The sequence below is a fragment of the Penicillium argentinense genome (assembly GCF_028826775.1).
Source record: "Penicillium argentinense strain IBT 30761 chromosome Unknown utg000004l_segment0_segment0, whole genome shotgun sequence".
Classification (NCBI taxonomy): Eukaryota; Fungi; Ascomycota; class Eurotiomycetes; order Eurotiales; family Aspergillaceae; genus Penicillium; species Penicillium argentinense.
This window is the reverse complement of record NW_026622663.1, coordinates 626,611-652,148: the sequence shown is the minus strand read 5'-3', so window position 1 is coordinate 652,148 and position 25,538 is coordinate 626,611. Positions and strand designations below refer to the sequence as shown.

The following is a 25,538-nucleotide window of genomic DNA, read 5'->3' as shown; positions in this document are numbered from 1 at the left end:
GCCCTTGATCGCAGGAACGTGATATGGGGTTTGTCCTTGAGTCTTGTTTGGTGCAATGAACTAGGAGTGGTGTGTCATGAAACATGACTCGATTTGAACTTTTAATCAGATTGCTAAGTCTGCAATATCTACAAAAAGCCCCCACAAATACCCCACCTGATCTTAAACCCACCTGAGGCAGGCAACCCTAACCTAATCCTTCCCCTTCAACTGCTTACTAGCAGAAACACACCAATTATTCCAATCCGTAAAGAAAGAAGGCTGCACATGCGACTTGGCACTAAGCAACATCTCCTTCCTCGTTTCCCCATACACATCCACGACCCCAGCAACAAGGCCCTTCTCATGTCCGACAAGAACCTTAACAACAAGCAACGAAGCCTGACTAACAGCGGTCGCATGCGCAGGCGGTCCAGAATGCCCGGCTTCCTTGTGGATACTCCGCAAAAGCTCCCAAACAGCCTCAACGCCCTCCTCGGAGTCAATACTCGGCACCGCAGAGCCCTTGCATAGCTTCGTGTACTCGCGTAGCACGCCGGCTGCCTTATTTGCGATTTGCTTGTTCGTTGACCGGCGGGTGAGACGGAGGAGGGGGAGGAGGAGGTCCAGCGCGAGTAGGCGGGAGTGGGACTTTTTCACGAAGATCTCCAGCAGGTCTAGCACGCGGTTCTTGAAGTTGACCATGTTGGAGCGGGCGTCTTTTTTGTCTTTTTGGGCGGAGACGGCTTTGCGGCGTGCGCGGAAGACGTTCGCTAGTTGCGCGTCGACTTGTTCCATTTCGTCGTCGTTCATGTCCGCGTCTGAGTCGGATTCTTCGGCGTCGAGATCTTTGTCGGCGCGGTGCGTGCCGAGTGCGGCTGCCAGCTTAGCTTCGAAGTCGGCGACTTCAGCGGCGTCTTCTTCGTCTGTGCCGGAAGCTTCGTCGTCGTCGTCTTCCTCGTCATCTGAGGCGTCACCGGCGTCACCGGTGTCGCCTGCTTCGACGACTTCGACGTCGCTGTCTTCTTCACCGTCGATGTCTGCCATTTCTACGTCGTCATCATCGGAGCCGGAGGCTTCTTCGACGTCATCCTCGTCGTCTTGGTCGAACATCTCTTGCTGGCCTGCCAGACTTTCCTTGGCTTCCAGGATCTAGAAGAGTTAGTGTGTGACATTTGGTAGGTGAAGCGGTTACATACCGAAATCAACGACTCCAGGCCGTTCTCTGTGACCTGGTCAGCAAAGGCACCGAAAACCTGCTCGCTCATACGGCGGAAGAGCTGCGACTGCTTGGACGCAAAGCTCAGCAGAATTTCAACCAATGCATCCGAGGCATCCGAGGTATCTTCCTTCTTTTTCTTCTTCGAGGCCTCGTCACCCAGGAACTTGGTGTAGCAGAACGCCAGCTCATCGAGCATGGACACGGCATCGGCATCGCCATTGTACACTTGCAGCACAGTCATGGAGTACAAGAGTTTGAAGGCGGCAATGCTGGATGTCTCTCCCTTCTTTTCCTGAGAATCTGTCAGTAAATTTTGTCGGGTCGGACCAGATGTTGGGAAACTTACCTTGCTAGAGAGCCTCTTCAAAGACTTAAAAGCAGTCTTGACAGACTCCTGCAACTTCTCATCAATGTTGATGATGAACTTGCCAAACTCCTCCGATTTGGAAGCGTCGCGGATCTGCTTCACAACCGCGTAGGGGATGGAAGCAGCGTACTTCTGCGACGTGAGAAGGCTGTTCAGAGCAGAGCTGACCCGGTTGCGCAGCAATTCCTGGGTAGCCTCCGACACGGCCGGCTCCGCGGCAGACGAGCTCTTGTCTGTGAAATAAGCGAAACGCACAAAGATGAACAGAATCTTCTCGAGAACCGACTCAAAGTCTTCCTCGGAATCATCGTTGCCAGTCGAGGACTTGGCGCGAACGATCGAAAGGAGCAGACCGGCAATATATTGACGGTTCGCGGCCGCAATTTTGTCATCGCTAGTGGCGGGGCGGCTGATGAGCTCTTCAAACAGGGGGATGATATCCTTCAATGCGTCAGAGCTGGCGTCGGCCACGATCTTTTCGATGGTCTTGGTCTTGGTGACTTGGTCGAACAGAACGGCGCCGCCGGTTCCCATCAAGCCGTGGACTGCAGGGCCGGCGAAGCTGGGATCCTTGGAGACGCGAGCTTGCATGGTCTTGGATGTCTTGACGGCCATGCTGTGCAGATATCGATCTTCCGCGGCGAGCTGGTTCATCAAGCAGCGGACCAGGTTCTTGGTGAAGATCTGGGATGCCTGTTGAGGCGATCCTTCGTTCAGAATCTTGTTGAAGAGGAGGAATCCCCAGAACTTGCGCTCCTCAGAAGAAGCAGAGGCAAAGAGACCATCTGTTGAGCCAGTTAGTTATATAGTTCGTAATATCCGAGTACGATGACAACTTACTGTCCACCACCTCAATCCAGAAATCAGAGAAGCTCAGCCGGGAGGACTTGGAGCCCTTCGACTTGCTGCTTTCGTCACTGGCACGGGAAAGAACCGCATCCCAGGCAAAGTGCAGCTTGGAGTTCCAGACTCCGGAAGACTTGATTGACTTCTTCTCGCCCTCGCTCACTTCAGCCGAAGACTCCTTCATGATCTTCGCCAGGTTGTTGCGCTCCTTCGTGTCCAGCGGGTCGTCGTGCTTCCAGATCTTCTCAGGATAGTTCGCCTTGGGGAACATCTCCTTGGCAGCCAGCCAGACGGCCACACCCTCAGGGGAGCGGGCCAGGTCGTGCGAGCACATGCCCTCAATTGCAGCCTCCACATACTTGACATCCATCTTGCGCGCAGCGAGATCGTACACGCAGCGGTAGACGACCCATCCGCACTCCTCCCGAATCCATGGCTTCTTCTGCGCGAGCTCGAAGAGGAGACCGAGGACCTTGGTCCATTGTGTGAAGGGCGAGGCAGGTTGGAAGAGGACACCAGATTTGATGAGGGCTTCAGCGCCGAACAGGCGGCCAAAATGGTGGTCTCGTTGTTCCTATCAAAATCACTCCATTAGTCTCTAACTCAACATTCCAGATATTCATTCCTGCCGAAGACTAGTGAAACATACCTGTCCCGACTCACTGCCATTAGAATTAGACAGCGACTCCCAAAGCGACAACGCCTCCTCAAACGTCAGCGACAAACCCTCCCGCGGAATCGAGAATATCTGCGTCAAGAGCTCCGTCAGCGCAACAGAGAATCCAATCCGAGCTGCCTTGCGACTACTGCAGAGACCACGGAACAGTCTCTGGAGCGTCTTCTTGATCTGATCATCGGTCGGGTTCTTGTCCGCGGTGAACTGCGAGATCAGGCTCGAGGCAGCCTTCAGCCGGATCTCGTCCTTTGCGCTGGCGAGATCCTCGTAGATCTCCACGAGCTTGGTGTCGATATTGTAAGCTTCGCGGCGGCGCTTGCGCGCGCCGTGTTGGTCGAAACCCATCGTGGAGAATTTTCTCAGGTGGAATTGGCCGACTCCGTGTAGCGATCAATGCTGCAGCCTCGTAGAAGCTGGTCAGACGGTCGCGCCTCGTCTGGAGTGATGGTGTCGCGCAAGGTTGTCCGCAGAAAATTCGGGATGTTGCCGTGTTGGGACTAGCGTGGTGTGATAAGCTGATAAGCAAATTTTTGATGCCTGAGGCATATTTTGATTTAACCTGGAGGCATCATGGGGAATTGAAAAGGAGCGATCGATTAAAAGTGCAGTTTATTGTTGTGGAAGTGCTGAATTTCATTTCTCCGACCATTTGGAGCAAAAATGTAGCATGTAGAAGGGATGGTGCCGTTGAACACCGCAAGGGTTACCACGAGTGGATATATATCTCGTGCACCCCTGGCTTCCAAACCACATGGGCCGGATCTCTATGTTTAATATCACTTTGATATAGAACCTTAGGTTATACGAATAACAACTTCTATTCCAGCGACTTCAACGCCCTCAACCCCTCGGCTTCAACGGCGCAAATCCTCAGTCCAACTGAGACAGCCTCGACAATCCACCCACTCCACAAAAGTGAAGCCCCTGAAAAAATTTGACAGGTTGCCATGGCAAATGACACTCCTATTGTCGCCACTTTACGTCAACCGTAAGCCCAAAAACGAGTCAATCTGATGAGTAGTGCTGGTCGCTATACTGCGGATCTGACCAGTTCTTTTCTACGCAGGTTTCAGGGGTTGGTGGTTGATGAGTGTGTCCGCTGCACCAGTGTGGGAGCTTGGAGAGGTAATGAGAAGACCGGATAACCTCCATCACGACCGAAGACAGTGGCTGTACAATAACGCAACCCTTCACGATCGTATTCCGAACTTGTAAAGATGTAAAGACAGAAATGTCAAGTGTAAAGATGGAAATTCGAGATGAATACCGTTAGTTGCCTCATGTCCGAAATATACAATATTACCATGCACCCGCCTGGTGGTCCGCAGTGGAATTGGGACAAGCAAAACGGACGTTGTCAGGGTAGCAGACCCAAGCTAGTGATTTAGGAGCCAAATGTCTCCAACAAGACCGTGGCGAAAGCGATCGCAATAGGATATATATTATTCACATGGTGTTGGAGAATTGGGTTCGGGCAGTGCTGCATTATATTGAAGTCTCCCAGCACATGTACATGCTAGCAGATTATACTCATCGCATATATGTCGTCTCGGCTTGAGGCTCAACCACCGAATGAGCATAGTGGATGCACCATCTCAGAAGGAGTAAGAGGTGAAACCCCAGCAACGGCCTGTGGGTATCCGGCCGAATCTATGAGACCGTCCACTGGGGAGCCATCGCAAATAATTGCGCGGATAACCTTGGGCTGCCGCTTTGGCACCGGACACGTAGAGTCGCACAAAGGCGACAGCGCTACGTGGGCGATGCGCGGTCTGCGTTTAACCCTGCAGCGTGCATGGGTGGAGAGTAGCCGGTTGACAGCTTACCGCGGGAGGCGTGCGGCGCAACGACTATAGATGGAACTAAGGGGGGCATGCAGACGGAAGGATCCCATCGGCTTTCGGTGGTAGACTGCTCTTACCCTAAAGAAGGTATTTTCAGGACGGAGATTTGTGCTACATCGATAAGGCTCTCGATTGCGGTTGATGTGTATGGTACACTACCACTGTAAAATGGTAGAGGCTAGGCTAGCCCTCTCGCTAATAGATTACAGTTTTACAATAGTAGATCGTAGTTCGCATGGCGAGGGCACCTGTCATCTGTCCGTGGAAAAGAGGTGATCCTCGTCCCGTACCACGATCGGGGCTGTGCGTGGTGGAGTGCGAAGTTTTGAAATACTGAATAGCGCGTAGGCGCGAGTTTACGCAGGCGCTACGAGCCTCGCGGCGGACCTGGCGGGCTCAACTCAGTTCCCTAGTACCATAGGGTAGACCTACCTCGGGTTAGTCGGAGGCCAGAAAGGAGGGGGCTCTTTCTCCGGAGTCTGACAGGCACGCCGAAGTGGGCGTGGGCGAGTGCATGGCTGACGGCCGGGGGATTCAATAGCGCCGTCGATCGGAGAGGCCGAGCTGGAGAATTAATTGACAAATCGCCGCCGTGGAGAGGTGGGGGGAGGACCGAGGAAGCCTCAGGCTGAAGACAGGCAGTGTAACTATGAGCGTCAGCAGACAGGGTATGGGTATTTCCCGTATTGGAGATACATGCAATACCACGACAGGGTACAACAGGACTGGAGAGTCGGAGAATCAAGATCTAGCAAGGCGGATGTTGTCATCGGGACAGAACAGGCCAGTCTGATCACGGGATTGCGCATGTCGTTCGCGTCCCGAACTTTGCTTTGTTTACTTCGCATCCAACATTGACATCACCATGAGGGGGAGGGAGTCCAGACTGCTCACAATTCCGGATGTGATGGACCCCGCAGCTGCAACAGCGCACCATCGCCCCGACTCGAGCCATCACTGGCTCGAAGCACATGGCGCCGTGACGCAGGTAACGGATCACATCGTCGGCGCTTTCCCCGTCTCCACATCAGCTGCTGCCCACAGCCATGGCGCAGCCAAAGATAGATGAGCATCGGACTGCCCGACCGGCCATATCCCGGCTGCTGATGCGCGTTATCAGGGTCTGCGCGCAGAGTGCAACCGCCCGCCAGTGTGATTGGGTTCTCATTGCATGGTCTGTCTCGTCAGGCGCGGCAGTAATACGCGAGCGAAGTCGATCACGGCTCGCCCGATCAGGAATCATCATAACAATGCCATACCAATACTCGCGAACCGAGGGAGTGCTGTCAGAACTTACAGAGCAAGGCAGCCCGACTCGACGTCATGAACATCTGGGTTAACCGGTTGGTCTGTAACAATGATTGCTCATTGCTCTCACAGACCAGCCGAGTGACGTAGACTCACGGACCAACATGGGGTCAACTTGTGCGACAGCGACGACTCCGCGACTTCCCGGAGGAGTAAACACGTCGTGCGAGGGCTCACCGCATCGTGCGTCGAGTCTGCACCGCTCAGCCGTCATGCAGAACCTGCGACAAGCGGGATGCGTCGAGATCGCATGGCCATGCAGCGCCTCCCGACAGCCATTGGGTGGGCTGGACCATCATGGAGAAGACCCCCAATGCGTCCGGCGTTTCACGCGAAGAGGGGTTGAGAGCTCAGAGTTTCGCCCAGAATAGCAAGTCGTGGGGGTGCAGGATTTAGGTCGATCGCATGCCCACTGCGACTGGATGAACTGTCGCCAACTCCATCCACTAGCAGTTTCAGGTCCGTTCTCAGAGCCGCTTTTGATATCATGGTGGCGAATTGCTCGCTTGGTCTGTGCTTGTTGTGTCGGCGCTGAGGATCTTGAGGATCTCGCCCCGGATGGTTGCCTCAGGGGTATGGTTCTGACTGGCTCAAGCGAATTTCCCGCGAGCTTCCATCGGTGATGGGCCGAACTTTGCCGCCATGTGCCTGGTTATTCCGGCAGATCGGGTCGTGTGATCGTTGATGCGCTCATTTGTGATGATCCGGATCTCAGCGCTTAGCGGCGTTGTGGTTTTCTGGATGTTAACACCCTTCCGATCTGGGCAGGTTGATGCTGTGGATGGCCCCCCAGTCACCGCGATGGTGTTCGCCATCGTCATCAGCACGGGCGTGCTCGGCGCTCGGCTATATTCATCAGTCAGCGTGTATCAGACGAGCGCACCGGTTCATTGACCGGCCAAAATCGCGTTGCTCCAGCATCGGGAGTGACAAGTCAGCACGAAAGTTCAAACAGTATTACCGATTGCCATGACTGAGTAAGGCCGCACCTGGGATATACGCTTAATAGCTAAAACATCCTACGAAGGGGGCGACAAGGGATGCGCGACATTGAACGATCCCCTCGCGGACCCTTGATCTACCAAGGAATGCACTTTGCGGACGTGCCCAAGTAAGGGCAGACGGCTATGGGCACGATAGCTTCTCATCTTCAGCAATTTGGCGGAATGGAAGACGAACCCCATTCCTTACTCGATGTGACCCTCTGAGCTTCCTCCGCACCAGATGAGATGGTGGGGTACGATCGCTGTTCCTGGGTTCCCAAACGGGCAAGGATCCTACCGCACGAACGCCGATGATGCGATGGACAATGCCATTCATTGATAGTCCCGGATAATAGGGTACCCTAGGGTAATTCTGTTCAATTTCGCCAGAGATCAGGAAATGCAGCTGTGCCAATCAGCACCTCGGTCCAGCTCCCGAGTCATTTTGCCTACCCTCGCGAGTTCACGGAAGAAGATTCCCCGATTTTTGGTTGGTTTCGACCCAATTTCCCGTTCACGATCTTCGGGAATGATAGTCCTCGTTGCAGTGCTCCATTCGTGCTCTGCCAGCTTGCCTGATCGAGCAAACCCGATCCGCGAGCACATAATTACCGTTTTCACAGTCGCTGTACTGACCGAACCATAGCTATCCGGTACATGGCTATGGCCAGCAGTAGAATGACGTGGGAAATTGAAACGGCGATGCTTTATTGCATTGAGGAAGCCATTCCATTGGAACACCCGTTGCCATCCTTGCATGGCGATCGCATCACTTGCATCCTCGTTACTTTGCTGACTTTATTTTTTCCGAGGTGGGCACCTTCGTACGCAAGTGGAGCCGCTGGCCTTAGGCTCGATCTCGCTCCGTTTTTTTTCAGCTGAGCTGCGGTTCTGCGGCACACACGGGCGAGAAGAAAACTTTTTTCTTCTCTTTACGGTGGAGACGGAAAACCCTTGGAAGACGCACGGAAAAGAAACCTCTTTGGCGGCGAATGGAGTTCGTTTGTTCCGTAGTACCCTATCTTAGGGTTAGTATGGTTTCAGTGCGTACCTGTCTCGATATATACAGTCGACTCCTCCTACCCTCAGTAGAGTGAATACCCTATGGTACCGCGTAAATTATGGAAATAAAATGAAATCAGATTCAATTGCACCTTGGTAAGATTTAACTTGGAACATGGTTTGTCCCCTCACTCAGTTTCCCCATATTCTGTCGCTTGTCGGCCAGGAGGGAGCCAGGGGAGCAATAGCTCACCCTGCTCGGAGCTGGGGGAAACACATGGGGAGTAACCGTGCACAACTCCTTCAGCCAGCCTAGGAATGACTGGGTTGCTGCGCAGCCGGGTACCGTCAGGCTAGGGTAGTCGGGACGATGGGCGGCAAGGGAGCCCGGGCAACCAGCACTGGGGCCAAGCCGTAACCCTTCCGGGTCACTTTTCCTTGGCCCCTGGGAAGCGTGGGAGCGCATATCCATACTCTGTCTGGCTGCAGCAGAGTAACTTGCATTGCATACCAAGCGATCGTACCTGACGCACTCCGCGCTGCAGGCTCCACCGTCTCTTCGTGCTCGTAGTGCAGTAGCTTAGAGAGGGTGTACTGAAAGGCCGTATCGTACCGATACACGCAGGCGTTCCACCGTACGGGTATTACCGCCAATACGGGACGCCGTCCCTATCTGGAGATCACTCCCCACTTGCGTTGCCATTGCAACAGACCCATCCCTTCAGCTTCACGAGTTTCTTTCTTCTAACCGTCCGTTCCACCTTTTCTTTCCCTTGTTCCTCTTCACGATATTCTCTGCGACACAACTTTTCGACACCCTCGCTGCCGTTGACACTCCGGCCGAACATCTCGCTCGACGTAAACAGCCGGGTCTACTTCCGCTGCCGACAACATCGTCCCCTCCCGCCCACGAGCTGTCCGCCGCGCCCCTCATATCACCTGCATACGACCTCCGCCATCTCCACCGGTCATGCCTCTTTAACCCGCCATCTCCTCCCGACCTCCAGAATACGTGCAAATTCCCCGCCTCTCCGCGGCTCGAGAGTTTGGGATTTCTGGGACTTCCGTGACGTCGCTCAGCGTCAGGTACAGGCATTGAGCCGACAGTGGCTATTTTAGTGGATCGAGTGGATGTCGACGTGGGAATTGAACCTGGATTGCAGTGCATTGCCAGGATACTTGGGACGATTCGACGAAATTGAAGGATTGCAACTGGATTATCGGTTGAACTTGGTAAAGGTGGAATTGCGTCATCGCTTTACTCCTCAGCACCGAGTAGCCTCACAATGGAACACTCGTCTCCGCTGGCCGCCATGCAGCCCCCGTCCATGATGTTCGGACAATTCTTCCGCAACGAACCTACTTCGTATCCGTCTCTTTCGAACCCGTTCAACTTTAAGGATTTGTCTATGAAGAAGTCCGGTTCCGATTACTTCAACACGAAGCCGCTACAGGGTTCGTCGCCCGCAGCTAGCCTGGCCGCCGACCTGTCGCAAAACTTTCATATCGATCAAAGGTAAGTTTATTTGCGTCGCCTTTTTTTTTTTTTTTCTCTACTTTGTTTGCACCTGCACAAAGGGAATTGCTGTGCAGGGACATGCTTACACCACAGTAGCCCGCAACTGGCCACACCCCGTCGGTCTTTGTTCTCTTCCAACCTTCTCGGTCAGGCCAATGGTGGTAAGTTTCTAACAATTTCCCCATCTACACAAGAGCTGGGGCACTAAAACAATGACTAGACCATGTGATGACCACCCCTCCTCTCGAGTCCTCACCCGCCGCTCTAGATATGATGGAGATGTCTCCCCTTCCACACAAGAAGCCGTCCTATGTGATCACCACCGAGGTTGAGTTGCACTCGCCGACGCCTCTGGACAGCCCCGTGGACTCTCCCATCCACTCTGTGGCTCCTAGTCCTTTGCAGGCCTCGCCTATGGAAGCTCCTGTGCAGCGTCCCCGTCCGCGTTTCCCACGCCCTAGTCTCGCAAAGAGCAAGGCTCAATCGTTCCAGCTGGGCATGACCCGGCCTACCCCGGAGAGCAAGGCCCCTCCGTTCCGCTTTAGCACGGCTAAGACTTCGTTGAGCACTTCTACTTCCCTGGAGGATATGTTCGGTGACTCCCCTCCCCAAGAGCGGACTCTTCCCCGTAATCATTCGAGCAATCTGGCGCCGCCCCGTCTGCGTCCGCCGATGCACCATGCTCGTAGCAGCGGCTCGCCCGCTCCTAACTCCATTCGCAAGCCCACTCATCCCTTGATGCGTCCGCGCAAGCAGACCCGACGCTCACTGAGTATGTTTGAGAGCCCTGCCGATGTCATTGCCGAGAAAGAGGCCAAGGTACCCACAAATGCACCCCTCCAGCCCATCGCGGATATGGAAACTTCGCCCAGCCTTCAGCTGCCTCACTTTGTCCCTGAGGATAAGGCGGACTCACTGCCTCGCATTAACCAGAACACCCTGCTGGAGGTTCTGGACGGCAAGTACAACGACAAGTTCGACAACATCATGATCGTGGATTGCCGCTTCGAGTACGAGTATGACGGCGGCCACATTAACGGCGCCATCAACTACAATGACAAGGACGCTCTGGCGGGCGAGCTCTTTACGGCCCCCAAGGCCCACACGGCCCTAATTCTTCACTGTGAATATTCCGCGCATCGTGCCCCCATTATGGCCAAGTACATTCGCCATCACGACCGTGCGGTCAATGTTGATACCTATCCTCACCTCACGTACCCCGACATGTACATTCTGGATGGTGGTTACAGCTCCTTCTTCGCTCAGCACCGCTCTCTGTGCTATCCGCAGAACTACGTTGAAATGAACGACAAGGAGCACGAATTCGCCTGCGAGCGTGGCCTCGGCAAGGTCAAGCAGCGTTCCAAGTTGAACCGCGCCCAGACTTTCGCTTTTGGTCAGCACTCTCCCCAGATGGAGGACAGCCCGACAGGTCGCTGTCGTCTCGGCAATGACCGCAGCCCGGGATTCCTTCCGTCGTCCCCCTTCGCAGAGAGCCCTGTTCCCAACCGCACTCCCGGCCGTCGCATGCTTTCGTATTAAATATCCTCCATCTGGTGATTTTGCATTGGAGCCTGGCGGATCTGATGATTTTTGACTTGTTCTTGGAGCGAGGTGTTTTTCATTGTGGCATTTCTCGCAGATGATGTCCTATTTTCTATTCTGGGTGGCTCTTGTTTACACTTCTTCGCTTTGTTCGTTTCTCGCATCCAATTTCTTTCGACCTTCGACAAAAAAGTTCGGTTTGATGGCGCAATGGTCTCCGATTCAACCCTGGTCTGCGACTGGCACCAGCCCTGTTTTTGAAGCTGCGCAGAGCGCGGCCGTCACCGGCTTCTTTCGACTCTTCCACAACCTTCTGACCTACCGACCCGATATCTTCTCGTGAAGTTGATATCGTCTTTCATTCCTGGACTCATTTCTTTTTCCTTTTCTTCAAAAGAGTTCCGCACGATACCACCGTTTTTATTTTTCCTTTATCTCATTTCTCGACACGATTTCCGGATGATCGATTTTTTTCCTCTTTGCATGGTCGACATCAGCATTGATTTGAGCATACGCCACGACGCTCGATCAAGAACACTATTTTCTATCTACGATATGACCGACAGACTCGGCTCGCGCCCGAGTACTTTCCTATGTTTCGATGACCATTTTCCCACGACATCCTGGCCCCCACTCGGAAAACTTTCCCTTTCAAATCTGCTCGGGATGCATGCTACAGACCATGCATACCCCCGTCGCGACCATACGCGACCGCCTAATCTGCCGCGCCCCTGGGCATTCCATTCTCTTTACACCTAATTCCCTTTTGACATCTACTGCCTGTTTAATCACTTCCTTGTACAGATACGTCTTTCTTTTTTTTTCGCACTTTGTGGAATGGATTCATTCTCCGCCTGTACTGAGTTGCATCCCAGGCACTGGCTTACTTACCGTGTCTTGTTGATAGCGCTTTGATTGTGGCCCTTTTTGAGGCTTTGCGAGCGGGAGTATTGTTTTCCTTTGCAGCGTTTCTTCAATTTAGCGCACCGTGTTGATCCTTACTTGAATTGTTTGGATGCGGTTGGGCCCGAGGAACGGATTTGCATACGCAGTGGCTGTGCAGCTGTACATAGCAGAGATCTTGCAGTGAGGAGAGAGGTGATTGCTCTCTGGGATTTAATGGTGTGGCTGGAAGACCTCACGGCTGCAGATACTTTCCCTTTGTTGAGCAGAATGAACAATTCTGATGATTCAGCCACCGCCATAACAATAAGCTCTCCCTAGGGTAATCTTTAAATTCTTCGGTGATTGCTAATTACAGTCCATCCTCCCTGATTTCGTATATTCAAATTTGCACGATCGGCAAACGGTGGAGCACGACTCCTCAGTTTATGACGATTGGCGCTTCGCCGTCTCCCGCGAGAATGCGGAGACGCTGATAGGCGGAGGCGGCTGGGGCGGGCCTGTCAACCCTTGCCGTCCCTTCGACCCCCTCCGTGTTTCATCCTTTTTGCGTCTTCACTCACCTTCGTTCTCTCAGACTCGGACGTTGCTGCGCTTCCAGCTGTCACTCTTTTGGCTGGATCCGCTGCCTTCGTTCAGTACTGGCACGACTGCGCCTCCTCGACCCGTGTCTCGCAGATCGCCTTTGCGCCTCGCCGAACCCTGTTGCCTATTCGGATCAGGCCTCCATTGGACCCTGTTCCCTCCGTTCGTTGATTCACCTCTCCCCGCGAATCGGTTTGTCGGTCCACCTCACAAGACAAGAAAAATTGCTGGCTGCGTGCGCCCCGCCGTTTCGTACTGGTTCTATTTTGAGATTCCCGGTATAAGCATTGGATCCCGCTGCTTATCGGAGCACACCCCGGATTTAGTCTGCGAAGGTCGACTTTTGAGAAACGTCTTCGCAAACCATCGCCGGAGTCCTTTTTTCCACTCTGCTGGAGGAATGAAAACTTTATCTCGCAAAATCCTCTCAGTCAAATGACCGGTCGCTTCTAGCGCGCTCATTATGCATATCCCCAATACGAGCCCGGCGCCCCCGTCGGTCTTTGCTCGCAGTATCGCCGATGAGGTCAAGTCTGTTCATGACTGGAACTCGTGTATGCAATACTCTTGGTGCAAGTAAGTCTTCGCTCAAATCAGTGCGCAATTGATTAGGGTCGCGATTTCAAATGCTAATCGTCCCCGTCATAGATGGCCAGTCATTGTCGGTATCATCGTCGCGTCCGTGATTGTGATCGCAATCCTGGGCTGCATCATCAACTGCCTCTGCTGCGGTTACCAATGCTGCAAATGCTGCTGTGGCTGCTGCTGTCCCTCCGGACGTCGTCGCAACAAGCAGCCCAAGTACTATGATGACCCTCCACCCCCAATTGTCCAGCCTCCTCCCCCAGTCCCCAATCCGGCATACCAAGCCTCGGCTGCCCCACCCCTCTATCGTGGCGCCACGCAGACCGCGACATTCGATACTCCCAAAACCGCGAATTCGCACGTCGACGAGGATGCGCTACCCGCAATGCCGACCTGGGCCAATGCGGTCGATAAGCATGTCGAGGACGATTCCCCCCACGAGGACGTGGAGATGAAGCCATTGAATCCGGCCGATCGAAAAGGCGCTGGCACGCCGATGCACCCTGGCGGCGCTTACTCGGACTACACGGGCAATAAGAACGTCTCCCCGGGCGGCTACCGGGGCTTCAACCCTACAGACCCCTATGCGCGCCGATCTCCAGGTCCGCAAGCCGCTTTGAACCCAACCGACCCCTTCGCGCGCCGGTCTCCAGGTCCTCAAGCCGCCTTCGCCGCAGCACAGGACCCCTACGGCCGTCGTTCGCCCGGTCTCACATCTCCTTCTCCAGCCGTGGACCCCTACGGCCGCCGCCCTTCGCCCGGACCGCCTGCCATGAACACCTACGCCGCAGCGCAATCCCAAGACCCCTACGGCCGACGCTCGCCCGGCTTCGCGTCCCCCGTCGGCGCCCCAAGCCCATACGACCACCAACCCTACGACACGGGCATGAACTCAAACGGCTACCACGCCGTCACATCCCCCAGCCCTGTCGCCGGCTACAACCCGCACAACAATTACAGCCCCGTGCCCATGGCCTTCTCCCCCTCCAACGAGCAACAGGCCATGACCATGCAATCCCAAACCCCGACTCCGGGTTTCACCCGCCAGCCCTCCTTCGGCTCCAGCCAATACCCACCCTCCTACACCACTCAACCCCAACAATACCGCACCTTCTCCCCCGGCGCCCCTTCCTCCCCTCCCCCGCCCTTCCCAGCCCCCTCGCCGCATGAGTACGCCTCGCACGAGTACGGCGCTCCGGCCCCCGGCACCGCGGTCGGTATGGCTGTTGGAGCGCCTGAGCCGAGCCGCGATCGCCCGCCGAGTCTGTTGCAGAGTGGGCGGAAGCCTGCGCCGAATACCTATCGGGATGTATAGACAACCCCAAGGTGCAGGTTGATCTCTTGAATATTCGGGGCTATGATTTCTGTTTTCTTCTTTCTCGTTATCCCGTTTCTGATGGGGATGGGCGAGACTTTTTGATTTTGATACCATGGTCGTTTTTTCACCCTTGCTTCTCGGTACCTAAGGATTGGGTTTTGGCAGGATCTTCATTGTCGAGTTTCTCTATGCATAGACTCACTCCGTCTTATGCTGCTTCCGCCGGCTGTTCATTGTATGTGTAGGCTTTGCCTTTGATGTACATACTTTCTTTTCCTGGTTCAGCTAGGGCTATGAATTTCTTTTGGATTTTAACTTTTCTGAGGAGTTCTCAGGGTGCTTGGTCGTTGGTACTACTTGTATATTGTGTACCTACCCTAGACACCCTCATGACTGAGTATCTAGACTACCGAAAGAGGGATAGAACAAGGGCATTATGAGCCAATAATCTGTGCGTTTCGTACGAGTGCACAGCTTTTTGAAAAGCCGCACACGTGAATACTCAAGTAACTTTACTGTACATGTTTTTCACAAAACTCCACAAATCCAGCCAGTTACTCCATAGAGAAATCATACTTCTTGAACGCAGCCTTGAAAGCCTCAGCATCAGCCTCCTCTTCCGCCTGCGACTGATTCGCAGCCCGCCAATCCATCCGACTATCGAGCTCAAGCAACTTGGCCATAACACGACGGCCGAATTGGAGGTCGAATCTAAAGTCAGGGCTAAGATCTAGATTGAGGGTCTTATTTGGCGCCGGGGAGCTGGACTCTTCAACGGCTTCCTTCTCCTCTGTCTTTTCCTTTTCGGCCTTTGCGTTTGCGCCCCAGATGCAGACGCGGAAGAAATCGCCTGGCTCCGCGCTGCTATCTGTCGTGGAGATGGTTGAGAAACGTGGGTATTTCAAGTTATCTCCCTCGACCATGAATGCGGCTTCGACGAGACCGTCGTTGATGAGTTCAATGGGGACGGGGAGGAACTGCCAGTGTGTGTGGATTCCGTTTCCGCGACTAACCTCCCACACGACGGAGCCGAGCTTACCGCCCGAGCGCTCGACAACCATGTTATGGAGCGCGGTGTGGTACCGCTCCATTTCAGCGTATGTGTTGGCGCGAGTCTCGGCCTCGGAAATCGAGTTCAAGGTAGGCGTGTGCGGGAGTGGGATGATGAGGATGTGGCCTGGGAAACCCAGGTTTGGGAAGAAGTTCTTTGGTGGGAGTGGTCCCTTGGCGGTAGTTAGGTAGCTTTCATTTCCGATGGAGGTGATGAGATGCATGGCGATGTTGGGATTGGAGAGGCAGAAGAAGCATTGATCGGGTCCAGGGGGTGGTTGGCGTTGGCGGCGCTTGTGTGGGCGTTGGTTGTGGTCGTCGTCTGTGGTTGCGAAGCGCTTGAATGATTCTTTTTGGCTGGGGAGACCTTTGCCTTTGCCCTTTGGCTGGATGGCTCGGAGGGGAGATGCGGTTGCGCCGGCAGGCACTGTGAGTGGTGGAGCTTCGTTGACGTCGAAGGCGAAGGCGTACATGGCTTTGTGCTTTGAGCCGAAGGGGGCCATTGAGATGAAGCGGGTCAATGGTTTGGCGTTTGGTTCATCTTCGGTTGGGAGGTGGAAGAATGGCTCGCGCTCGTAGAAGAAGGCTTCTGAGGAGCAGAAATGGTATCGGGGTTTCAAAGTTGCGGTGATATCAGAGACGCATTGAACTTCAGTTGGCACGGTGGAATTTTCCACGTCCGCTGGGAAGTCAGAGCCAGTACGGATCCCCTTGGGCCACTGGTTGGTGATGAGGATGTCGGCGCTGTGCACGCCGAATAGGGCTCGCGCGTCTGATTCGGTGTATGTGGGCTGGAATTTGCCGGAGGCATTGGTCTCGGGCTTTGCATTTGCATCTCCATCGTTCAGATTGCCTCCGAGCGCACTGATGCGAACACCCTCTAGGGTCTTCAGAGTACCTCGCTTGCCGAGGAAGTACAGGTGAGGGCAGACTTCGCCATCTGCCTCGATCCGTTCCACGATGCGCGGCGGGAGGGGCTTGTCGCCCAGAGTGAAGTAGGTCGGGATAGGAACAGTGATTAATCCTGACAATAAAGCGCTGATTTCTTCAGCATCGCTTTCTGTCGTCCCGTCGCCGAAGACATTACCAACGAGAATCGCACATGAGAAATTCTGCTTCGCATGTAGCTTGGTAAGTTTTGTGAAGGCGGCGCGAAGCTGACAATTCAGACTCCCAAGAACAATTCTGTTTATCATGTTAGGATGTATTGAGCGACATGGGAGTGAAAGACTTACATCTTGAGAGTCATGATGCCGGAGTAAGGGCTATTCAGGACAGGGTCGAGTTCCGTGGGGGTTTGATACTCTTTGCAGATAGTGGGGCGAACTTGGATGAAAACAAAAGAAGAAAAGATATTATCGCTGCTGGCTTCGACGTTGACGGGCGCTGCAGTGCTCGTCGCAAATTGGAAACTGCAACCCGCTGAATGAGCGGCGCGGCTGGAGCTTGGGCCAACCCGTGATTCCGCTAGCCGCATACAGAATGGCGCAAACTTGCCTCCGGGGCCCGGAACAAAGTGGTGCCGGCGCCGGTCAACTTTTTTTGTATTCCATGCGGGCAGATAAAAAGTTACTCGAGCACCTTTTTCGTCAGCAGCGCTACCGATACGATCTGTCAAGATGGTAGCGCAGGGCTCACGAGCCAAGCCGGTTCGGCGCCTGAAAAAGGGCACCGAAACCACAAAATCCCACCGCTGGGAGCCCTTTTCGCAACGCATCGCGAAGCTCAAAATCGATCCGATCCATCGCGTGCGCCGGGCGAGCTTTGGTGAAGATGCCGACGAGACCTCCTCCTATTTTCGGTCGGCCCTTGACCATTGGGTCGAAATGAACCTGTCCGACAATTTCAGCACCTTTGCACGCCGTGTCAATTCCCTCTCCGAAACCCTCGCCCAGATCCTGTACCACGAAGAGAAGATAATGGCGCTGTTGGTGGAATTTATTGAGAAGAGAGACCAGAACTCCATAGAGCCTCTGATGAGTCTTCTTGCACAATTTGCTAGAGATCTGGGAGTTCGTTTTGAGAAGCACTTTGCGGCGTCCGTTACTCTGGTGGCGTCTGTTGCTGCTACACACCCCGATGTCGAGGTCGTGGAATGGAGTTTTACTTGTCTGGCTTGGATTTTCAAGTTCCTTTCTCGACTTTTGGTGCCAGACCTGCGACAGCTTCTGAGTATCATGACACCATATCTCGGTAAAGAGCGACAAAAGCCATTCGTTGCTCGGTTTGCAGCCGAGTCCATGTCGTTTTTGATCCGCAAAGCCGGTCTCGTCTACTATAAAAACAAGACGCCCCTCGAGAACGCCGTTTCCTATCTCTTTGACGACATTTCGAAAGCAGCACAGGAAGGGAAGAACATTGAAAACTATAAGGAAGGCTTGATGTCCATGTTTTCAGACGCTATCAAGGGATTCAATAACGGCCTTCATTCCAATGGAATGGATATTCTTCGTTGTGTTCTGAACCAGCTTCCTCCGGCCAATGAAAGGCGCAGCGAGCCAGGGGACGTTGCATACGGTTTGGTGATCAACCTTGTCCACCACACCACCCCCGAGACTTTCGGCCCTATTCTTGACACAGTCAAGGAATATGTTGAATCTCGATCAGAAGGGTCCAAGAACCCGAACTTGCCCGAATGCTGCCGTCTGGTCTTCGTATGCTTTGGAACCCGCAAGGCAACCCGAATTAGAGACTGGAAGTCTGTTCATCAGACCCTTGTGTCATTGCTGAAGCAGGTGGCCGCAAACCCGGATAAAAACTCAGAAACCATCCCTCAGCTTCTCGCCGCTGTCGCCTACGCCCTGCAGATGTCTCCCATGGATGAGATGCTGCCATATCTGCGCCCCTTGATAGAGCAAGTGTCAACAGGACCTCTCTCGAAGTATTTCCTGTTTTTCTGCACCACATTCTCGGAATGGGGTTCCGAGCGTTTTCAAAGTCTGCTCGTTCCATATTTCCAGAAGTTTATCAATTCATCTTGGCAAGCGCATGAGCTGGAGATGTGTCTGACTCTGCTCCGGCTTAACCAGTCGGGCTGTATCACATCTGAGTCATCGAAGCCGGGCTACGTCTCATGTCCTGACGGTTTGAACTCTCGCATTTTCGATTCATTGAAATACCCTATGAGTGATGAACAAGTGGTGAATGCGTTGGTCAAGATCCCGAAGGCCATCTCATTGTTTGCAGACTCTGCTACTCTACCCAAGATTGTGAAGAAGCTGCAAAATAATCTTGTGTCCGCCTTGAAAGATGCTGCTACTGAGACAGACGGCAAGCAGAATAATGACTTAATTTTTTACCTGGGCCAGGGTTTCAAGATTTATGTCGACCTAGCGAATCAAGCAGGAAAGCTCGACACAGATCTTTGGAAATCAATTCTTGCAGTATCGACCAAATTCGCTCGCCTCCCATTATTCCTCGAGGGTGTCTTGCCTTTTATCACTTCACTTCCCGAGTCGTTCGATCTGGAAACTCCTGCCTTGGAAGATTTCGCCCGCAGCCTGATCTTCAACCTGGCTAGCCCCTCGCAGAGACTCAGACTTGTATCTCTTCAAATCCTACGTGAATTGATCGCTAGAGTCCCTGGCGACGATGTTTCTCCCGTCTCTCTAGCAATTGAAGTCGAGGAAAGTCCTTTGACCCTGCAAAGCGCTAGAACGGTGTCGATGCACGTCAGAAAGCTGGCACTTCTCTATCCTCAAATCGCGTCTCACAGGTGGATGGCTAGTCTCATTCCTTACTTCTGCTTTGGTTTGTTTTCGAAGAAGCTGACTCCTCTCTGGGACGATTCCGCAGCTGCTCTGAAAACCATAAGTGAACATCCAGAGGGAGAGAAGATTGTCTCGGACTTGTCTGTTCAGTGGCTGCAGGAGCGGGACTCTGGTGCCACAAATGAGGATGAGGTCGAGGAAGAGAATGAAGATTCGTTTGTTTCAAGTCACTTCGAGTGCTTCAATGTGCGCAAGATCGAAAGTGTCTTCGCTGCCAACATGAAGACTATGGAGGATCCCTCTGCAATCTTGTCTCAGCAGTTCGACAAAGATCACAAGATTGCTGAACTTGTTCCCGGTTTCCCTCGCAGCCATGCGCTTCGCGTGTTGAATGCCACTCCCAATGTGGCCGAAAAGCGATCACGCCAAGTCATGCCTTTGTTCCTCTCCTGGGCTACCCGGGACGATCAAGATGATCTGCCTGCCACTGGTGATGACACCGAGGAAACCGACTCTACGCCAACTCGATGGGGCTTCAAGGATCGACTGGCAATGCTTGGCCTGCTTGGTCAATTCGTCAACCCTAAAGTTCTCTTCAAGGCACCAGAGGTTCACGACGCGATTCTCGGCCTCCTGTGCCACGGTAACTCGGAAATCCAGAAGGCTGCTCTCAAGGCGCTCTTTACCTGGAAGAACTCGCATGTTCTGCCCTATCAAGAGAACCTGCTCAACATTCTCGACGAGTCTAGATTCAAGGACGAAATGGCAGTCTTCGTTCGTGTTGGCGGCGAAGACAGTTTGATCGAACAGGAGCACCGCCCTGCTCTGCTTCCTGTGCTTCTTCGACTGCTTTATGGTCGCATGATCTCGAAGGCTGGTGCCTCTGGTCAAGCTGGTCAGGTTGGACGAAGAAAGGCCATCCTGAGAACCCTATCTCTTCTTTCCGAAGAAGACTTTGGACATTTCATGCAACTCGCATTTGGTCCTCTGGCGGAGGTTTTTGTTGTCAAGGACAACGCCGAGAACTCGTCTGCCTTCTTAGAAGAGTTCACCAGCCCTAGGAGACAACTTGGTCTGCTCAAAATGCTTGACACTGTCTTTGATACCCTTCAAAGCCGCATGGCTCCTTACTCCACACAGACCATGAACGTCGTCATTTACTGTCTGGTCCGCGCGTGCCGAGCCATCTACGACGAGGGCAGCGACATCTATGTCGACCGATCTGATGAGCGTCTCCTGGCCATTTTCCAGAACATTCGTCAAACCTGTATCCGCTGTCTCAATCTCATCTTCTCGGTCGCCTCGGATCGCGATTGGACTCCTTATGTTGGCATCATCTTCAAGGAGCTGATCAACAGCAGACTTGATCAGTTCCCCATCGAGACCGCTCAGGGTGTCTCAGGCCTCCTCCGATTGTTCCATACCTGGGCGTCCGCTCCTAAGTCGACATTCTACCTGGTGCAACACAACAAGGATGTCTTGACCAAGGTCATCGACTGCCTTGCTGTTGAGTCGGCACGCGATGAAGTCAAGATCTTTGTCATGGATGAGGTTCTTGTGCCGCTGGTCCAGCAGTCTACCGGAAAAAAGGATGACGAAGATATGGAGATGTCTGATATTCCCCCAGAGCAGATTCGATCTGAGGTTCTTTCTCCCTACTTGGAACACGCCCTCTCTCTCCTCGGTCCCCTTCTGAGGGTCGGCCCTCCTTCGAAGCCTGTTCTCTATTCGGGTGTCAACGCTCTTTCGCTGATCGCTCCTTGCGTCGAGTCTTCCAAGGAGACCTCAAGCTTGATAAGCATTTCCACATATCTTCTTCGCCAGCCTCCAGACCGTGTCAGCCCCAAGACCAAGTCTGGTCTCTTGCGCATTCTCGAGTACTTCCTGCCTCTGTACAACCCCAAGGACGATGCCAAGCTGTCGCAGCAGGTCTTCGAGGCTGTCTCCTCTATGTTCGACTACTTCAAGGATGATGCAAATCGAGAGGTTCTGGCACGAGTGTTCTCTGCTCTGGCTACCCATGACAAGGAACTTGAGGAAATCGCTGAGTTGTGTGCGGACCTGAACTCACGCTCCATGAAGAAGCTAGAGCCTGACTACGAACGTCGTCTGCTTGCCTTCCGGAAGGTCAATGACGAGCTATCCCAGACTCTCAACGCCAAGCAGTGGAGACCCCTTCTCTACAACATGCTTTTCCACGTTAAGGACGAAGACGAATTAGCTGTTCGGTCAAGCGCTTCATTCGGTCTGAGGCGCTTTGTCGACAAGGCTGCCAATGAAGTTGGAGTTGATGAATTCGAAGCTCTCATCAATGATGTTCTGCTTCCCTCGCTGAAGTTTGGAATCCGCAACAAGTCAGAATTGATTCGCTCTGAGATCGTCGCGGTTCTTGGTTACTTCGTCAAGTCGAACCCCAGCCGGCCTTCTGTGCAGGATATGCATGTACTCCTCGTCGGCGATGACGAAGAGGCATCTTTCTTCAACAACATTCTGCACATCCAGCAGCACCGTCGTCTTCGTGCCCTGCGACGTCTGGCTGGCGAGGCTGGCAAGGGCAATCTTCAGTCGACCAACCTGGGATCTATCTTCCTTCCTCTCGTCGAGCACTTCGCATTCGAGGGAGCAGAGGACGAAGCTGGTCACAACTTGATTGCTGAAGCTGTTGCGACAATCGGTGCTCTTGCTGAGTGGCTGGACTGGAGTCAATTCCGCAACAACTTCCGAAGATACCGCGGTTACATGCAGAGCAAGCCTGAAATGGAGAAGAACATTCTACGACTTCTCGGTCGGATGTCCGATGCTTTGTCTAGCGCAATCGACCAGAAGAAGGAATCAGGCAACGAGGCAGATGGCGATGCTATGGATGTCTCTGAAGTCAAGTGCACTCTTACGAAGACAGTGCCGGATCACGCAAAGGTCTCAACTGAGCTGACAACTAACTTTATTCCTTTCCTGACTCACTTCATCCACCACAAGAATGAGGCGGAAATGAGTCTGCGTTTGCCCGCTGCCGTCACTACCATCAAGCTCTTGAAGATCCTTACTGAGGAGGAAATGGCCATTCGCCTGTCACCCGTTCTCCTTGATGTATGCAGTATCCTGAAGTCCAAGTCACAGGATGCACGCGATACCGCTCGGAAAACACTAAGTGACATTGCTCTTCTGTTGGGCCCTACATACTTCGGCTACATACTGAAGGAGCTGCGTCATACTCTCCTGCGAGGTTACCAGCTACACGTCCTGTCTTTCACTGTTCACTCCCTGCTGGTGGTTACTACCGACCATTTCAACCCGGGTGATCTCGATTACTGCCTAACGGATCTGGTTTCGGTCGTCATGGATGATACCTTTGGTACCGTCGGTCAAGAAAAAGAGGCCGAGGACTATGTCAGCAAGATGAAGGAAGTGAAGAGTAGCAAGAGTTACGATTCGATGGAACTCCTTGCTAAGAACGCCACCATCCGCGATCTCTCCAACCTCGTGCGACCGCTTCAAGCTCTGTTGCGCGAGAAGCTCAACTCCAACATGGTCAAGAAGCTCGACGAGCTGATGAGACGCATTGGCATCGGTCTGCTACGGAACCCTGGCGCTGAAAGCCGGGACATGTTGATCTTCTGTTTCGAAGTCATCAAGGAGTCATATCTGGATGATAACGCGGCTGCCGATCAGAATGGCCCCAAGTCTGCGATTGAAGAGCGATTCCTTGTGAAGCTCCAGGGCGCGAAGCGTGGCGAGAAACGGGGCATCACTTCCTCTCACATTTACAAGCTTACCCGGTTCTCGCTTGATGTTCTTCGTGCTGTGCTCAACAAGTTTGGATCGCTGATGACTGCTACGAACCTGGCTGGCTTCCTGCCTGTCATTGGTGATGCGCTGGTGCAGGCCCACGAGGAGGTCAAGATTTCTGCCCTGCGACTTTTGTCTACGATTATCAAGCTTCCTCTGCCAGAGATTGACCAGAACTCCCATGTCTATCTCACCGAGGCTGTGAAGTTGATCAAGGAGTCGCCCAGCACCAACTCCGAGGCGTCTCAAGCGTCTCTCAAGCTGATCTCCGCCATGATCCGTGAGCGCAAGACCACCAAGCTTCGTGATGGACACCTTGCCTACCTCCTCGGACGCCTCAAGGCTGACATCGAGGAGCCGGACCGTCAGGGTATCACCTTCAACTTCATTCGTGCCGTCATGTCGCGCAAATTTGTCGTTCCCGAGATGTACGAACTGGTTGACTCTATTGCCACTATGATGGTTACCAACCAGACTCGTTCCGCTCGCGACCTTGCCCGTGGTACCTATGTTCATTTCTTGATCGAGTACCCGCAAGCCAAAAACCGATGGACCAAGCAACTTGGTTTTCTTGCGAAGAACTTGGACTACAAGCATCAGGAAGGAAGACAGTCAGTCCTGGAGGCAATCCATCTGCTTCTTTCCAAGACTGGCCAGGAGTTGGCGCAGGAAATCATCAGCACTTTCTTCCTTCCCGTGGTTCTGGCCATGGCCAACGATGATTCACCCGAGTGCCGTGAGATGGCCGGTGCTCTGCTGAGCCAATTCTACAGTCGCGCTGATCGCGAGAATATGAAGACCATGCTGACGCCGCTCCGCTCATGGCTCGAGCAGACTGACAACATGGCCCTCGGCAGTGTCGGCCTGCAGGCTATGCGTATCTACTTCGAGGCTGAGGAGACAGAAAAGGACAAGCAAGGCCGCTTCGTTGTCGGTATTCTACCGGGTCTTATGAACCCTATCCTCGCAGCCTACGAAGACGGAAACTGGGAGACACTTTACTTCGCTCTGCAGCTCTTCACCAAGTTGTGCAAGACCGTCCCCGCTCTCGCTCTCAGCCAAGACTGCTCCTCTATATGGGCCTCTATCCGGGAATCGCTATTCTTCCCCCACGCCTGGGTCAAGGCCTGCGCGGCAAACCTCGTCGGAACCTGGATGTCCGACCTCGCCAAGACACACGCCGCTACCGGCTACAGCGCTCTTCCCCTCGCGGGTAGCTCTGGTCTCGTTCTAGACAAGGAAGCCATGCTCCAGCTCGTCCGTGCCAGTCTCCGCTGCCTGCGCACCCCGGGTATCACCGAGGAACTGGCGATGCAAAATGTGCGCAACCTTGTCTTCCTCGGCCGCTGCTGCGCCCAGAACGGTCTCGAGTTCCCGACGTCCGGAACCGAGGATGATGTCGAGTCGGAAGATGAAGAAGAGGATGAGAATGAGGCTGAGGCTGATGGCGAGGCCGCGACGAACGGCGCCACGCCCGCGAAGACTGCTATGCACTACATCTTCGGACAGATTGCTTCTCTCCTCCGCCGAGAAGTCATCTCTACCCGTCCTGCAGCACTGGTCCCCAAGTCCGCATCGATCACCCTCCTCGCTGCCCTCGCCCGCCACCTGGAAGCCGAGCAGATTCTGCCCTCACTCCCTGTCATCCTTTTGCCACTTCAGCACCTGACAGACACAACAATCCCGGGCCCTCGATCCACAGACCCAACCTTCCAAGAAACCTACAAGTCGCTCGTCTCGAACTGCCACGAAGTCCTGGACTCGCTGCAGAAGAAGCTCGGTACTTCCGAGTACATTGCGCAGATGGCCAAGGTGCAGGAAACTGTCAAGGAGCGCCGTGAAGGTCGACGTGTGAAGCGTCGTATCGAGGCTGTTGCTGATCCCGAGAGACACGAGCGTGATAAGAAGAGGAGGAATGATCGCAAGAAGGAGAAGAGAAGAGAGAAGGGGGTTGGAGCATCGTGGAAAGAGACGTGGTTGGTAAAGAAGAGCGAGTGCATATTTGTTCGATGTTCATGTTGCATATTTATGATTTGTTCGAATGGCATACCAAAAAGCTGGCGTTTGGGGTTTTTTTAAAATATGAGGATGTATATACCTAGATCGAATGATTTATATTGTACGCTCAATTTTTCCTGCCTGGCAGTGGTTTTGTTGCAAAGCTACTTGAAGATAAGTTGAACGACATATGGTATGATTTACTACAAGACTGTGATCACGGTCTTACTGTATGAAGGGCTGATGGGGAATACCCCGAGGGGTTCATTGATCGAGAACTAGGCCCGAATAATTATGAAGGCCATATATAAT

At 53.5% G+C, this 25,538-nt stretch overlaps 7 protein-coding genes across 7 annotated transcripts; 4 read left to right on the top strand and 3 right to left on the bottom strand.

Annotated features, from left to right (window-relative positions):
- Positions 1-192: 192 nt before the first annotated feature.
- On the bottom strand, positions 193-3,435 carry N7532_003196 (DNA-directed DNA polymerase POL5; the record flags this gene model as incomplete). Its single annotated transcript, XM_056615690.1, has 5 exons — positions 193-1,131; positions 1,179-1,493; positions 1,548-2,353; positions 2,409-2,988; positions 3,064-3,435. The coding sequence occupies 5 exons, from the start codon at positions 3,433-3,435 to the stop codon at positions 193-195; spliced, it is 3,012 nt and encodes a 1,003-aa protein (XP_056476047.1).
- A 2,364-nt stretch (positions 3,436-5,799) lies between these two features.
- On the top strand, positions 5,800-6,003 carry N7532_003195 (uncharacterized protein; the record flags this gene model as incomplete). The annotated part of the gene is made up of 1 exon (XM_056615689.1): positions 5,800-6,003. One exon carries the CDS (start codon positions 5,800-5,802, stop codon positions 6,001-6,003), a length of 204 nt encoding a protein of 67 aa, XP_056476046.1.
- An 829-nt stretch (positions 6,004-6,832) lies between these two features.
- N7532_003194 (uncharacterized protein) lies at positions 6,833-7,163 on the bottom strand (the record flags this gene model as incomplete). The annotated part of the gene is made up of 2 exons (XM_056615688.1): positions 6,833-7,088; positions 7,126-7,163. 2 exons carry the CDS (start codon positions 7,161-7,163, stop codon positions 6,833-6,835), a joined length of 294 nt encoding a protein of 97 aa, XP_056476045.1.
- A 2,350-nt stretch (positions 7,164-9,513) lies between these two features.
- On the top strand, positions 9,514-11,288 carry nimT (putative tyrosine protein phosphatase MIH1; the record flags this gene model as incomplete). The annotated part of the gene is made up of 3 exons (XM_056615687.1): positions 9,514-9,743; positions 9,840-9,907; positions 9,967-11,288. The coding sequence occupies 3 exons, from the start codon at positions 9,514-9,516 to the stop codon at positions 11,286-11,288; spliced, it is 1,620 nt and encodes a 539-aa protein (XP_056476044.1).
- A 1,954-nt stretch (positions 11,289-13,242) lies between these two features.
- Positions 13,243-14,679, top strand: N7532_003192 (uncharacterized protein; the record flags this gene model as incomplete). Its single annotated transcript, XM_056615686.1, has 2 exons — positions 13,243-13,355; positions 13,428-14,679. 2 exons carry the CDS (start codon positions 13,243-13,245, stop codon positions 14,677-14,679), a joined length of 1,365 nt encoding a protein of 454 aa, XP_056476043.1.
- A 557-nt stretch (positions 14,680-15,236) lies between these two features.
- N7532_003191 (CwfJ domain protein) lies at positions 15,237-16,981 on the bottom strand (the record flags this gene model as incomplete). The annotated part of the gene is made up of 2 exons (XM_056615685.1): positions 15,237-16,917; positions 16,968-16,981. 2 exons carry the CDS (start codon positions 16,979-16,981, stop codon positions 15,237-15,239), a joined length of 1,695 nt encoding a protein of 564 aa, XP_056476042.1.
- Positions 16,982-17,351: 370 nt separating this feature from the next.
- Positions 17,352-25,518, top strand: N7532_003190 (uncharacterized protein; the record flags this gene model as incomplete). The annotated part of the gene is made up of 2 exons (XM_056615684.1): positions 17,352-25,204; positions 25,509-25,518. 2 exons carry the CDS (start codon positions 17,352-17,354, stop codon positions 25,516-25,518), a joined length of 7,863 nt encoding a protein of 2,620 aa, XP_056476041.1.
- Between the last annotated feature and the right edge of the window lie 20 nt (positions 25,519-25,538).